Source organism: Sminthopsis crassicaudata, chromosome 4, assembly GCF_048593235.1.
Source record: "Sminthopsis crassicaudata isolate SCR6 chromosome 4, ASM4859323v1, whole genome shotgun sequence".
Taxonomy (NCBI): Eukaryota; Metazoa; Chordata; class Mammalia; order Dasyuromorphia; family Dasyuridae; genus Sminthopsis; species Sminthopsis crassicaudata.
In genome coordinates this window covers 379820830-379837378 of record NC_133620.1, presented here as the reverse complement: position 1 = coordinate 379837378, position 16549 = coordinate 379820830, and the positions used below count along the sequence as shown (strand labels likewise).

Genomic DNA, 16549 nt, shown 5'->3' with positions numbered 1-16549 from the left:
ACAAAACTTTTTAAAGTGGGGCATCAACTAAGAAGCTTTGTGGAAAGTAGAAGAATTTTTCTTCTTCTTGCTACTAAGGCAAAATATTTTCCCTATTGTACCTCAGTTCCCCTTATCTATAGAATCAATGATTTAAACTAGATCTCTAAAGATGCATTCAAACTCTCAATCCTGTTCCCTGTTTTTTTTTAGAGCTGAGCTTTATATTGCAGCTGGTGGACATTTACATGACATTATTTTTCATAAGTAGCCTATAAAGCAAATCTGTTGGAATTGCCTATTCTGAAAACATATGCCAATTTGCTGGAATGCCAGTGGCATTTTAGATAGAAATAAAATTAACATAAGACTTTGGTTATACCCCATGGATATGATCTGGTCCTCACATTTGAAATCTTAGGAATTCCATTTTATTAGCCACCCAGATGTAGAAACTGATTCATTTGAACCCAGCTGACATGATTGATTAATAAACTGGAACATCAATTTCTTAATTTTCAATAAGAAATGTAACTGGAATACCTGTCAGCCAGGCCATACATTTTCCTCCCAGTAGGAAAAGCTACTTATAAAACCAAATTAGTAGAAGAATGTTTTGTGAAGAGTTGGAATAAAAGAGGTTCAGTCTTACAGGAGTATTATCCTAAATGTATACTCTGTACAGGCACATTTATGCTTTTAGGAGTATACCTGTTTGTGATGCCTGGTTCTGATACACTTTCTTCTACTTAATAAAATATTGGAGAGGCAATGATAAATGTGTGCGACTAGGTGGTGGATAAAATGCTTGATCTGGAGTCAGGAATATCTGAGTTTCAGTCACACTTACTAGCTATGTGACCCTAGGCAAGTTTCTTTGCCCCATCTCCTTATTTTCCTCATCTCTGAAATGAGCTGTTGAAGGAATGGCCATGACCCATTTGGGGTTTTCTTGGCAAAGATATTAGAGATTTGCCAAGAAAACCCCAAATGGGTCATGGCTGAAAAGACTAAAAAACAACAGTGATGAATAACTACTGTTGTTGAGCTCATTCTTTTTTCAGATTCCATGAAGGCTTCTGCATTTCTGTTGTACCAGTATTACTATGTGTGTTACAATACAGTCTAACAGTTGTGTATTAGTTACATTTTTTGATTGACACCTCCCTGAGGGAACCTTCTCTCATCCACAACTCATTCACTTCCAGCTGAGCACATCCCTACTATCCTAGTGTTTAAAGCATCCTATTCTAGGATTTAGAGATCATATAATCCAACTCCTCTTATTTTACAGATGAGGAAACTGAGGCCCATGATCATACTTAGTCATTGACAGGGCTAGGATTTGAATCCAAGTTCTTCGTCTTGATTTTGTATTGATTTTAAAAAATGATTCATCCTTAAATTCTCAGACTATATTCTGTTGGAAACTTAAAGCACTGTGTGTATTAACTACAGTTACCTCATGCTAGTTTCATTGAAAAGGTTAAGGTTGGGGAGGGGGCCAAGTATTTACTACTAACTACTTTACAAATCTCTCTTTTGTTTCTCTCTACGACTTATTGGGGAAGAGCTATTAGTATCCTCTCTTTGCTTTTGAGGAAATTGCAGCCCATAGAAGTTAAATGACTTGCCCAGGATCCTGTAACTCCTAAGTAAGGAGGGCAGGTTTTTATCTGCTGTACCACTGGTCCAAACTTTCTTTACACATGAAAAGACAGCTCTGAAGAGGCTAGATCACTTATCCAGAATCCAAATTCGATCTAGCAAGTCATGACATTATATTAGCTACTGCATTGATGAAAGAGAGGGAAAAACAGCTCCTACTCAAAGCATGTATTTAAATAAATGTTTAAGAAAATGAATGGGGACAGCTAGGTGGCGCAGTGGATAGAGCACCAGTCTTGAATTCAGAAGGACCCAAGTTCAAATGTGGTCTCAGACACTTAACACTTTCTAGCTGTGTGACCCTGAGCAAGTCACTTAACCCCAGCCTCAAAAAAAAAAAAAAAAAAAAAAAGAAAAAGAAAATGAATAAGTAATAGAAAATAGTAACCTGAAAAATTCATGGAGAGGTCATTTTTAAATGATAGGAGAGAAAATCAGGGGAAATGTCACATTTAAAGGGTCAAAGTGTTTCTTTTAGCAAAGTAATATAGGATCAGCTTTCCTTGCCAGGAAGGTTTCTTTCTTTTTTTTTTTTCCCCTGAGGCTAGGGTTAAGTGACTTGCCCAGGGTCACACAGCTAGGAAGTGTTAAGTGTCTGAGACCAGATTTGAACTGGGGTCCTCCTGACTTCAGGGCTGGTGCTCTGGATAGAGCAGTGGATACTGCGCCACCTAGCTGCCCCATTGGGAAGGTTTCTTGACATGGTCTACCATTTTTTTTTTTTTTAAATAAAGCATCATCTGCTTGTATTGTCATTATGTATTCAGTATCAACACCTCTCCACCCTGAAATCTGACATTGATCTGTGTCATAGATAGCCAAAACATCCTCACTGGTTTAAAAAATTCTCCTCCATTTCTGACCCAGCTTCTTACTGAATCGTTACTCTTTAAACTGAGTGGTATATACCTGTTACTAAAAAAGGAAGGAAGACCAGGCTGTCACTGTCCATTTTCTTCCAACAAGGCGAATAATCGCATCTATTGGGAGGGATTGTGACCTGAAGATACCTGCATCTGGATAATAGGGAGAGCTTTTTTTTTTTTCCTGTGTATTGACATATCCATTTATGAACTGACACCACCCATTTCCTGTGCATTGATATCTTCCTTTAACCACCCATTTCCTTGTCAACATATGTAAATTTATGAGAAGGTGGATGAAGAGGTCTTGTCTACCAGAGACTGTAAAGCAATGCAGACAAACTCCACATCTTGAGAAGTCGAATACACATTTATTTCTTTCTAACAAGTATTTATGGAGCACTTTAGACTGTGCCTGCCTGATACTTTCTTTGTCCGGTGGGAGAGTACAAGAAAAATATATGACCTCATCCCTAACTTTTTCCCCTAATCAGCAAGTTTTTGTTTTTTTTTTTCTTTCTGGATATTTAGAAACAAAGGAAAGAAAATTTCATAGAATAATATAGCTAACCTCTTTTTTTTTTTTCAATAACAGAAATCTTCTACAAATAAAACCACTACAATGGGTTTCACCTTTTGGGGTGAGCCAAACTCCACCCCTTGTGCTACCCAGAAGACCTTGAAGGAAGCAGCTGTCCCTTCTTCTCTTTTGGAGGTTTTCAGTGATCCAGGCCTCTGCCCAAATTTTTAAAATTTCTTTTGTGGGAGACAAGACTTACATAGAAGAAGAGGCAATATGGGAGGATAATATAACAAAATGCTAGTGACAGAACACTTATGCATAAATCCTAGCTCTAATACTTAATACCTTGAGCAAGGCATTTTACTGCTGGGGGACTCAGTTTCCTCATCTGTAAAATGATTGTATGTAAAGTACATGTATATTACAATGTAAAGTACAGTACAATACTGTAAATTATTGACTTTTGAAGTTCTGTCTGTCTCTAAAGAGTTAAAACAGTAATGGTGTGGGCAATTATTACAGATAGTATAGCCATGTTCGTAATGTTGCCTTGAATAGAGATGAGTGACAATAGAATTTTCAAAGTTGGTAGGGACTTGAGGAATCTTTTAGTCTAACCCCCCCTTTTTTTTTTAAACAATCATTGAGGCCTAGAGAATTTAAGTGCTTTCCTATACTTGTCAATAATATTGCCAGCAACAGTTCCTAGAGTCACTGATTAACACCCTTAGTGCTCTTTGGGGAAAATTCATGGAAAAGAATGGGCTTAAGACAGGCCTTGAACAGTAGCAATTAGACAGGCAGGGGACTAAGTTGAACTGTATGTATTGGTTAATATATCATCTGGATTACTTTATCAGTGGATGTCAGTCCACTTTTTTGTGACAGATCTGAAATTTATTGGTTCATTGTTATTTTGGTAACAGTTAATTTCATATTCAGTTCTAAACTCCAATCCAAATAATCAGTTCAGCTATTTGTGAAACAGTGGAGTTTTACTTGAGATACCATAACTCTGACCATGATTTCTCAGAACTCTATTTTCTTTTTTGATATGAGATTTTTTTCCCTGAATGTATGATTCCCACAACTTTCCTTAGGTGAATTCTTTGTTTTAATAATAATAATGTAGTATATTACCCTAATCATTATCAATTATGAAATAAATAATAACATTTAATATTATTGCTGTTAGTAGCATTTATAGGATGCTTTATGGTTTGCAAAGCACTTTGCAAGTATCTAATTTTTTCTTCCCAACCATCCAGCAAGGAAAGTGCTATATTATCCCTGTTTTACAAGTGAGAACAATAAAGCAGACTTAAAATAAATTAAATTAAAAGTTGCCCCAGGTCACACAGATATTAAGTATCTATGGTTAGATTTGAACTCAAGTCTTTCTGATCAGGTCTAAACTACTAGCTTTGGTCTGCAGCTACCACTTAAAGTTTGGGTTCTGAAGATCAATGTAGTCATTTAATGGGCCATTTTATACACAAGACATCCCAGAAAAACCCTATGGGACTGACTGAGCAAATATCAGCTTGCTTAACTTATACAACTAACTAGAGGTTATTTTTGATAGCTTGGGGTTGCAGGCTCTGGATCATGTATGTTTGGAGGAAATTGCCAAAGAACCTAAATAAAAGACACATAAAGGATTACAGTGCTAAAAGCATATTTCTCTGTTTTGGTTAGGGCTGTTGTAATTTCCTCTTGCCTCCTGTTCTCAAGCTTTGTTTTGTGGGGGATATGGGTGGATAGATCATGTTTAACTTTGGACTGTGGCAGGTCTTGTTTCTGAGAAAATGGGAAGTTCTTTCTCCTGAGTCAAGTAGTAGATGATCTGAAAATGCATCTGGTGAAACCTGATTGAAATGCTAATGTCATTCTTAAATCTGAAAAATGTGGCCAGTAACTTGTAATATTCCTGTAGCAAGACGGGCTTTAGGCTGTTTTTCTGCAACTAGGCAGATCTGGTAGGACATGACTGACTCCACTTTGTGTAAATCCTTTAAATCATTCAGCTCTACTCAACTCAGTATTACAGAGGTTCTGTTATATACCAGGTACTGTGTTAAGTAGTGAGGATACTTTCCCATGGAACTGCACAAATCTTGTGCAGTGATCCTGGGATAGGAGATAGAATATACAGGGAACTGCAATTCTGGAATGGAAAGTAGGTGATGAAGCTAGGTGGAATTCTATCATTTTACAGAGAAGAAACCTGAGGCTTGGAGAGATTAAGGGATTTATTTAAGATCATTTAGGGAGGGCATATTAGAAGTGGGATTTAAATCTGGGTCTTCCAACTCCTGTGCAAAAGATTCTTCACAGATTACAAAAGACTTTAAATACCAAAGAGTTTGAGTTTGTATTTTATTTTAGAAACTAGAGGGAGTCATTGAAGCTTTTTGAGGAAGGGATTGACATGGTTAAAATTGTGTTTCCATAATCATAGGATTCATAAAAGAACAGCCACTTGCCACCTCATGTTTGAAAGGTTACTGGCACAGGATTGACTTTAAACAGAAAGATCCAAGTAACTAGTTAATATTTATAAAGGTTGCTTCCCTTCTGAACCTGAGGTTTTTTTTCTGCCCAATTTTTCAGTGAATTCATGATTCGGCAAGTGACACAATAGCCTGTTATTTCCATGACAACACTGATTTGGTAACTTCAGCTCAATAGCTTCATTGCAGGATTAAAAACTAAAGGAAAACTGAGCTCAGAGGCAAGAGGCTTAGGTACTGCTCTCAATAAATACCCTATAACTTTTGAATGGAAATGCGGCTCTGGCTGGGCAGGAAAATTTCTTTCTTTCTTTCTTTTTTTTTTTTTTTTTTTTTTTTTTTTTTTTAAAGAGGCTTTTGGCTTGATTGTCAAATTATTTCACTAGTTGAAAAGTCTACTGTGTACATTGTAATTTAAAGAGCCAAAAAAGTTTTCCAAACCTCCTAGCTTGTAGTGTTTTAAATATTCAGATCTGGCTGAACGAATTCATGCTCTTCATTGGCTGCTTCTTTCCATCTCTCTGATGGTTAGTTTGTGAGCACTGATCAGATATATAGGAACTATTGATTTTCTTTTTTTTTTTTTTTTTTTTTTTTTTTTTAGACTGAGAAAATTGTTACTCATGAGATACGTCTCATTTGGGCTGTATAAGAAGAAAATGAGAATAAGCTCCATTATATTTTAGTTTCTTTTTTTTTTTTTTTTTTTTGAGGCTGGGGTTAAGTCACTTGCCCAGGGTCACACAGCTAGGAAGTGTTAAGTGTCTGAGACTAGATTTGAACTCTGGTCCTCCTGAATTCAAGGTTGGTGCTCTATCCACTGCGCCACTTAGCTGTCCCCTATATTTTAGTTTCAAGAATTAGTTAAAGGTATATGAAAAATGCATTCAGCTCAGGGATAGTGATATTAATAAGTAGTCTGATTTTTTTGAATTGATAAGCTGTTGTAGAAATAAATTCACTGAAAAGAAAAAGTACCAAGGCATCCTAGACTTATGTTTGAGCCTCCATTCATACCTTCATTCCATTGACTTAGAACTGATTTTAGAGGAATTTTAGTGAGTGAGCTTCATGAAAAAACAAAACAATTTTTCTCCTTTTGTTATTTGAAGAAGGCTGGCGTTAGATGAACCTTAAAGAACATATATAATATTCAACCAAATTTAAAAGAAACAAAAGGTTTCATAAAAACAAGCCAGCAAAGACCTGAGGGCTTAGATCATAATAATAGTTCTAGCTTATAGAGTGTTTTAAGGTTGCAAAGCTCTTAACATTCTATTATCTCATATCTCATTCTATGAGAAAAATCTTACTATCCTCAGATAATAATGAGAAAACTGATGTTCAAAGAGATTTAAGTGACTTGCTAAACATGTGAAACTAGTAAATGTCTGTGGAGGAATTCATTCCCCAGTCTTCCTGACTTCACATCTAGGGGAGAACCAGTATGCCATAGTGTCTCTCTTCAAGGTCACTTCTAAGTCCCCTTAGTATCTAGCACTGAAACACTGTTACCCTGGGCAACTCATTTAACCCTGTTTGCCTCAATCACCTGATCTGTAAAATGAGTTAGAGAAGGAAATGGCAAACTACTCCAGTATCTTTGCCAAGGAAACCCCAAATGGAGTCATGAAGATTTGGGTGGAACTGAAATGACTAAACAACAGAAACAGTATTTAGCATCTATTAACTTAATAAATGTTTATTCCTTGTATCAACTTTAGGAACCATGATATTATGAGTATAGATAAGGATAAACAAATTCCTTAGGCTGTCTTACTATAAAATATCATAAGAAAAAAATTTTTCTCCATTCTCTGTGACATGATAATGTGACTCTCAGAACTTAGGCCTGCTAATCCTTGGAAATAGCAACAGCATGTCATTAGTTCCACTTTGGAAGTCTACCCTATTGGGTAGAGGGCATTTCAGTGACAGCCTTTGGGAACCCAGAGCTCTTATCTTGTGATGAGACATCAGAGTAGGAATTTGATGAATAAGATTTTGACAAGTGTAATTAAAAAAAAAATTACACTACATTGTGAATTTAATGATTTCTTTTCCCTGGCCCAAAAATTGTTAGCTTTGAGTTCCTGAAATTATTTCTACTCATAGCCTGATGTTAAAGGATATGAACCAATAAAATGAAAAATCACTGTCTTCCTCCTCTAAAAAAAGAAAATAATTCCCACTCCTTTTTTCCTTTGCAATCTTATACTTTGATAAGGCCTGATAGGGTTGAAGGTATGTGAAGTATATGTTTAAAGAGTAAAATAACATTTGGTACCTTTTTTTCTTTTCTTCCAGGAGGACTGGAATGAAATTGATCCAATTAAAAAGAAAGACCTTCACAGTAACAATGGGGACGACAGAGCACAAAATGTGGAGACTCTCCCTCCAGGTATTTCAATATTATTCTTACTCAGCAAGTTCCAGCTTTTGGAGCTGATGATGGTAATTCCAAAATAGATATAGCAAAGGCTTGTTGTTTTGCCTGCAAGGTTCTAATTTGTAGTACGTGGCAGCAGACTATGAAGTAGCCCTTGTGGGGTAGGTGAGGACTTCACATATGAGATGGGTCACAGATGAGAGTCCTAGAAGAATTGTTAGTCTTCAGAGTCCTAAAATGATTGAGGATTAAATATGTCTTTTCATCCTTCCTTCCCCTCTTCATTGTTCTGTCCATTTGAGAGATATGGCGCTGTCTCAATAAGTATATTTTTGGGGGATCCATGTGTGTTTATGTGACATTCAGGTGCTAGGCTCTTAGGTTATCCATGTAATAATTCAAGTAATAGAAAATAAATTTCAATTAGAAAACAGGAATTACTTTCACAGTAACTGGTACTCTCTATATAATAACTGCTGAATAAGTATTTCTTTAAAAGAACAATAATCCATTTTTTTTTATTATTTTGTGGATCAATTAACTTGCCCCATAATGTTTTTTTTTTTTTTTTTGGTTGTTGTTGTTTGTTTGTTTTTAAAGTGTGCTCAGAGTTATCTGCTGTACTTAAATAGTGTTATTTTATAGCTTGAAATTTTTTCCCTTCCTAATAAGAACAATATTGAGGACATATGCTACTCCAACCATTAAATTCTAGTTCTCTTTATATTGGATAGTAAAATAAAATGAGCCTTTTCTCCATTAGTTAATTTGGTCTGTTATATGGCATATCTACTGGCTGGTAACTATAATCCTTTCTTATCTATTGTATTTGTTGTAGGATTTCAATGATTTCTTTCTTTCTCTTTGAAATATTGCCAATAGCTTTTGACAACTATTTTTTTCTCTAGGTACTTTTAGGTTGCCAAGAACCTTCTTCCTTTTTCAAATGGCCTTGTCCTACAGTTCTACCTATAATAAATTCTCTTCACTTCTCTCTGCCTGTCTCTGACTTTGTCTTTCTCTCCCCCTCTCTCTTTGCATGTGTCTCTTTTAAGCCATCTTCCCAGTTGATATTGGGCAATGGTGAGAGATTTGTGGTCTCTAGCTCATCTAAAGCAGACTTAGCATAATTGTTAGTGGTTCAATTTCAGCTTGGTTGGAGGTTTCTGGTAGAACATCCAAGAATATATTCTTGGCTCTTTATGTTTAACATTTTTATTAATTACTGGGATAGCATTTTTTTTATTTTTAAAAATTAATTTTATAATTATAATTTTTTTGACAGTAAATATGCATGGGTAATTTTTTTACAACGTTATCCCTTGTACTCACTTATGCTCTGAATTTTCCCCTCCTTCCCTCCACCTCCTCCCCTAGATGGCAGGCAGACCCATACATGTTAAATGTGTTATAGTATATCCTAGATACACTATATGTGTGCAGAACCGAATTTCTTGTTGCACAGGAAGAATTGGATTCAGAAGGTAAAAATAACCTGGGAAGAAAGACAGAAATGCAAACAGTTTACACTTGTTTGGGATAGCATTAATTGTCAAATTTATACAAAACTGGGAGGGATAATTTAATATCTTGGATGACACAATCATCATTAGCACTATTATATCATAGACTTAGAACTAGAAAAGACCTTAAAGGCCATTTCCTTCATTTTATAGATGAAGAAACTTATATCCAGAGAAGTTAAATGATTTGTCCAAACACAAAAGACAGAGGTGAGGTGAGGATGCATTTCAGGTATGGGAGAAAATACACACATACATACACACAAATAAACAGAAGACTGTCACATGCAGCCTAATTAGGAAGTGAGGATACTAGCAAGGGATGGCATTATAAATGAATGACTTAAATGTTTAAGTTGAGTCTTAAAGGAAGGAAGGGGTTTTTTAAGGCAGAAATGAGCAGACATTGCTTTCAGGCATGGAAGACAGCCAGTGGAAAGACACAGATGGGACTGGAATGTCATATCTGGGAAACAAAGTGAAGGCCAGTTTGGCTAACCTTCTTACAGATTTGGGAAAGAGAGTAGTGAATAATGAGAGGCTCTAAAGATAAGTTGTGAAGGACTTAAAAAGCCAAATAGAGTTTATATTTAATCCTAAAGAAAACAGTGAGGTAATTAGAGTTGATTGAATAAAGGAGTGACAGATTGGCTTTAAAGGATATCAGTTTGGTAGTAGTATGGAGGATGGATGAGAGTGGAGAGAGATTCAATTAATAAATGAGCATTTTTAAGCACTTAACCATGTACAAAAGCAGATTAAGCAAAAAATAACTGAAGGACAAAGCTCTATCTTTACAGAGGAAAATTAACTTACTCCGCCCTCCAAATCAGAAAAATAAACAATATTAGAGACAAAAGGAGGCACATAGAAACTTAACTTGCATAACTTTAAATAAAAATATATTAAATAAAATACAGAAAAATTAAAAAGAGTGATAGATTGAATAAGAAAACAATGCCACAATCAACTTCTTACAAGAAACATACTTCAAAAGAAAACACTTACATAGAATAAAAATGAGGAGCAGGAACAAAATTTACTATGCGCCAGGCAAAAAAGAAAAAAGCTGCAGTTGCAATAATGTTTTCAGACAAAACAAATTCACAGCTTAAAAAGAGATTAACAAGGAAACTACACTAGGCCAAAAGAAACTATAGACATATTAATATTAACTTACATACTCTAAAAACCTTAGCATCTAAATTCATAAGGGAAAATTTATTGAATTGCAAGAAGATATAGACAGTTATATAATAGCAGGGGATTTTAATGTCCCTGTTTCGATTTTGGACAAATTGAAAAGAAAAATAAAAGGGGAAATATAAATTTGAGCAAATTGATAGAGAAACTAGAGCTAAAAGATTTATAGTATATCTTAAATGGGACTGCTAAAGAGTATACATATTTCTTAATACCATGTGGAACTTTGACTATCTATTGACCCAAATTGGCTATCTGTTATGGCATAGAAATATGGCAAATAAATGTGAAAAGCCAGAAATAGCAAATATATTCTTTGTAAACCATATTTCAATAAAATCATTTCAGTGAGCAAAAATTAAAGAAACAATCCTAAATAGAGACTGATGAAGAAATCCTAAGTTATGAGTAGATCAAAGAATAAATCATAGAAATAATAATTATGTGGAAGAAAATAATAATGAAAAAAAACAGTATACCAGAATTTTTAGAATATAGCTAAAACATTCCTCAGGAGGAAATTTATATCCTAAAAAAAAAATACATTAATAAAGTAGTAAAAAAAAAAAAAAAAAAAAAGAGGAATTAATGAACTGAATATAAATTTAATAACTAGAAAGCCAATAAATCCATAATAATCCCAAATAGGCTGATAATAAAACTTGGAGAAAAAATAGATAAATTAGAAACCAGATTTTAAAATGAAATAGTCTCAGTTCTCCAGGAGTTTATGTTGTTTCTATGGAGACAATGTGTGCGTGTATAAGTATATACAGAATAAATATATCCAGAACAAATTTTTAAAAAAGTATTTAGGGAGGGCACTTGCATTTGGGGGAAACCTGAAAGGGCTTTAGGTAGAAGATGGTGCTTGAATTGGATCTTAAAGAAAGAAATGTTCTATGAAGCAAAAGTGATTTTGGATTAGAGAGCAGAGCACCTAACATGAAAGCACAAAGATAGGAATCTTAAGTGTTATATTTGAAGAATAGAAAGGAGAGTTTGGCTAGACCATAGAGTGAGCAAAGGGGAATCATGTGTAATGACCTTAGAAATATAGATTGAGACCAGGATGTGGAGGAATTTAAAAGCCAAATTGTTATCTTATCCAAGGGCAATAGGGAGCCACTGGAATTTATTGAGTAAGGGAAAGGTATAATCACATCTGCACTTAAGGAAAATCACTTTGTGTAGAGAAAAGATTGGAATGGGGGAGACTTGAAGCAGGGAAATCAATAGCTAGTTAAGAAATGATGGAAACCTAAATAAATATGGTTGTTGTGTGACTAGAAAGAATGAGTCAGTTGTAAAAGATGTTTTTGTGGAAGAAACAGAAAAATATGGCATCTAGTTGAACATGTGGGATGAAGAAGAACAAAGAGTCTATGATGAGACTGAAGTCATAAATCTGAGAGACTAGATCCAGAAAGATCTCAAAAGATGTTCTTTCAACAAGCATTTATTAATTACCTCCCTTATTCGATGTGCTGGTTCTAGACTGAAGATGCAAAGGCAGAAGCAATAGTCCTTGTCTCTAAGGTACTTATATTCTATTGGCAGAAAAGAAAAAAAAACAAAACAAAAACTAAAAGGCAGCTAGGTGGCGCAGTGGATAGAGCACCAGCCCTGAATTCAGGAGGACCCGAGTTCAAATCTGGTCTCAGACACTTAACACTTCCTAATTGTGTGATCCTGGGCAAGTCACTTAACCCCAGCCTAAAACAAAACAAAACAAAAAAAAAAACCTTTTTGACATTTAGATCATTGAGTTTGAATCTAATTCAGTAGAGATAAATGTAGTCTTAAATTTGATTCTTTAAGTAAAAAATAGCTTCAAAAGTATAAGGTAGAGGAAGCATGGTTAGATAATAATTTGTTAGAAGAAGATCTGAGGGTCATAATGGAAAGCAAGCTTGATAAAAGTCAGTAGTGTGATATGACAGTCCCAAAAGATAATGAGGTCTTGGACTGCATTAAGAGAAGAATAATTTTTAGGAATAAGGAATTGGTGAGAGGATCATATGATACTCTGAGTGAATAAAGTGTCAGACTTAGGGTTTTAAAGAACTGAGATAATCTCCTGTTCTGTAGCAGACTGGCTGTGTGACCTTAGAAAAGACTAACCTTCAGTAACCCAGGCAACTCTTTAAGACTCTAAGTGGTGGAAGAGTTGCTGATATGCATTGGTAGAGAGGATTTTCTCCTTGGTAATTTTTACACCAATGAAATTACAGATCTGGACTAAAAAAGGAGGTGACAATCCTTTTACTCTCCCCCTTAAGAACACATCTGAGCCATTCTCTCAGTTTTGGATAGTCTGTAGTCATCTAGAATGCATCAGGCATTGTACCAAGTGCTAGAGATACCCAAAAAAATTTAATAATAATAATAACAGTCAATACTCTCAAGTAGCTCATGGTGAAGTGACTATTATGTCCATAGGTAACAAGAGAGTGTTGAAGAGTCTTGAATCCTGCTCTTATATGATCTGACTGAAGGAACCTGGATTGTTGAGTGTAGAGAAGAGGAGACTGGGGAGAGGGGAGAGAGAAATATGCAAATATTTGAAGAATTGTCACAAAGAAGGAAGAATTAGAGTCGGGGGTTCTCAAACTATGGCCCTCGGGCCAGATGCGGCCCACTGAGATCGGTTATGCAGCCAGCCGGGTTGTGGCAAATGGGCTGAGGGGGGAGACAGAGGGTGAGCTTTTGTTTTTACTATAGTCCGGTCTCCCACAGTCTGAGGGACCGTGAGCTGGCCCCCTATTTAAAAAGTTTGAGGACCACTGGATTAGACATACTATAGGCAATATGTCAAAGTGGTTCTATGTTAAGAAAAACTTAAAAATGAAGGGGGAGAAGGAAGGAGGAGACAAGGAGGAAAGGAGGAAGGAAGAAAGAGGGAGAATGGGGGTGAGGAAGGGAGGAATTAACTTTAAAGCATTTACTATGTGCCAAGCACTAGTCTTTCCCAATTATTATCTCATTTGATTTTTACAGCAGTCTTGGGAGGTAGGTGCTAATATTAATCCCATTTTATACTTGAGGAAAATGAGGCAGACCAAGTTTCAGTGACTTGTCCAGTGTTACACAGAACTGAAGTTAAACCCAGGAATTCCTGGTTTTAGGCTCCATGCTCAGTTCACTGTACCCCCTAACAGCCACTGAGTTATCTAAAGTAGAATGGACTTCCTGAAGAGGGAATGCATTAGCTCTTATTGGAGGTTGAATGACTCCTTGTTGAGGATGTTCTAGTGGGACCTAGATGACTGCTGAGGTCTCATCCTACTCTTACACTCTTGATTTTATATTCTGTTCAGACCTCATCCTAATGAATGGACTGTTTAAGAATTTAAAATATCATCACATTAAAGACCTTTCACAATTTGCTTCCAGCATACTTGGCCAACTTTATCCACTCCTTCAGCCAAACGGTATTATTGCTCTTCCCTGGTCTTGTTTTGCTGCTTTTTTTTGCATTATATATATATATATATATATATATATATATATATATATATATATATATATATATATATATATATATATTTTTTTTTTTTTTTTTTTTTTTTTTTTTTTTGGAGGGGGGGAGGTGAGGCAGTTGAGTTAAGTGATTTGCCCAGGGTCACACAGTAAGTATTAAGTGTCTGAGGCTAGATTTAAACTCAGGTCCTCCTGACTTCAGGGCTGGTGCTCTATTCACTGCACCATCTAGCTTCCCCTGTTTTGTGTTTTATAGATGAGAGAAATGAAGCTTAAAAAAACCAGGATTACATATTAGGATGGCTTGAATCCAGATCCTCCTAATTCCACTTCCATCATTTTAATTCTCCCTATTGAATTGTTTCTTACTACGCAAACTGCATCTTACTGCTCCATTAATGTGATAAGAATAATTAACAACAATACTGACATTTACATAGCACTTTAAACTTGCAGAGTTCTTTATATGGATTAACTTATTTTTTTTCCTAACAGTCCTCAGAGGTGGGGATTATTATTATTTTTTTTTATTAAAGCATATGCATGGATAATTTTTCAACATTTACCCTTGTAAAACTTTGTATTCCAATTTCTCCCTCCCCCTTCTTCCCCTTTCCTTAGATGGCAAGTAATCCAATGTATGTTAAACATGGTAAAAATATATGTTAAATCTAATATATTCATACATATTTATATAATTACCTTGCTGCACAAGAAAAATCAAATCAAAAGGAAAAAAATGAGAAAGAAAATAAAATACAAAAAACCAACAATAAAAAGAGTGAAAATGCTATGTGGTGGTCCACACTCAGTTCCCACAGTCCTCTCTCTGGGTGTAGATGGCTCTCTTTATCATAAGACCATTGGAACTTACCTGAATCATCTCATTATTGAAAAGAGCCACGGCCATTAGAATTGATCATCCTATAATCTTATTCTGGTGTACAGTGATCTCCCGGTGCTGCTCATTTCACTCAGCATCAGTTCTTGTCAGGCTCTCCAGGCCTCTCGGGAATCATCCTGCTGGTCGTTTCTTACAGAACAATAATATTTCATAACATTCACATACCATATTCTTCCTCCTTCCAGAAGGCCATCCTACATGACAAATAATATTTTATAAATACAAAAAAAAAAAAAAAAAAAGAAGGAAAAAAATTAGCACAACTGGTCATTTCATCGAAATAAGTCAGAAGACATATAATGTACAGCACCTGAACCTCTCACCTCCAAGAAGGGTTTGCTTGATCTTTATAATTTTGCTACATTGACTTTTGATTTTTGTTAATTTCCATTGACATCATTGTAATTACTGTGTATTCTTTTCTTGGCTACTGTATTCTGCATCAGTTCAAATATATCTTTACATGCTTCTCTATGGTTGTAAACATTCATAATTTCTTACAGGACAGTAATTATTCCATAACATTTGTATACTGCAGTATATTTAGCCATTCTTCAATAGAAAAGCATCTTCTTTGTTTTCAACTATCACAAGAAGTGCTATTAAAAATATTTTGGTATAGCTGGGGACTTTCTTCTTTTCAGGCCTTCCCTGGGGCTCTAAGACTAGTAATGGAATCTCCAGACCAAAGGGTAGGGATGCTTTGTTTGCATAGTAGGTGCGGGCTCCTGAAAGCTCTTCATATCTGAATTCCCCATTCAGATCCAACCCGTGTCAGCAGAGACCAGGAAACAGCTGTGCTCCCTTTGTTGACTATTATGAAATTGCTTCGCTGTGAAATGGCCTCTGTTCACAATGTCAGTCACATGTTTCTGTAACAAAGCTTGTCAGTGTAATTGTAATTTGGTGTCCTTTGATAAGTAGCTGGGGATGGAATTTGCAGGGCCTTCTTTTCAACTGGGGATGGCCCCCTGGAGGTCAGGGGTGCAGTGTCTGATGAGCAGAGACTTTGCTCCTAATCTGAATTCTGGTTATATCCTGGTTAAGAGCCCAGCACCTGGGAACGAGGTTTGAGTGGTGAAGGGTAAGTTTCCTAGGTCTGCTAAGGAACTGATTTTGGTGCCTTCCCTGGAAATAGGATCTATGTCTCAGGGACTACACTTTCTCTGCTTTGAATCATTGAAACAAGGCTATGGATATATTTTTCTCTTTCCACAAAGCACCATGTCAGATGCAGTGCCTTCTCACTGAACTCTCCTAGGTGCAGGAGGGTGGGCCTCCGGGGCTCACAAAGTGTATCGAGTTTCTTGGGCTGGCCTGCTTGCCGTCCTTGAAGGCTGTACCTGTTCTATCCAGCGTCCATACAGCAACATTGCAGCCCTTCATTTACCCAGGCATGTGAGAACTTTCATTTACACTAAGGCTAATGCTTTAACATCTACATCATTGGTCTTAGAAGAAAATCAGTTAATCCGTAATAAGCATTTATTAACCACCGTAC

General features: G+C 35.9%; 1 protein-coding gene across 1 annotated transcript in view; it reads left to right on the top strand.

The window, feature by feature from the left end:
• Window positions 1-16549, top strand: part of GALNT2 (polypeptide N-acetylgalactosaminyltransferase 2) — a 250693-nt gene that overhangs the window by 132295 nt on the left and 101849 nt on the right. The window contains exon 2 of the mRNA XM_074262371.1: window positions 7854-7947. Within this exon, the coding sequence (XP_074118472.1) occupies window positions 7854-7947 (94 nt within the window). The remainder of the gene's footprint in view (window positions 1-7853; window positions 7948-16549) is intronic.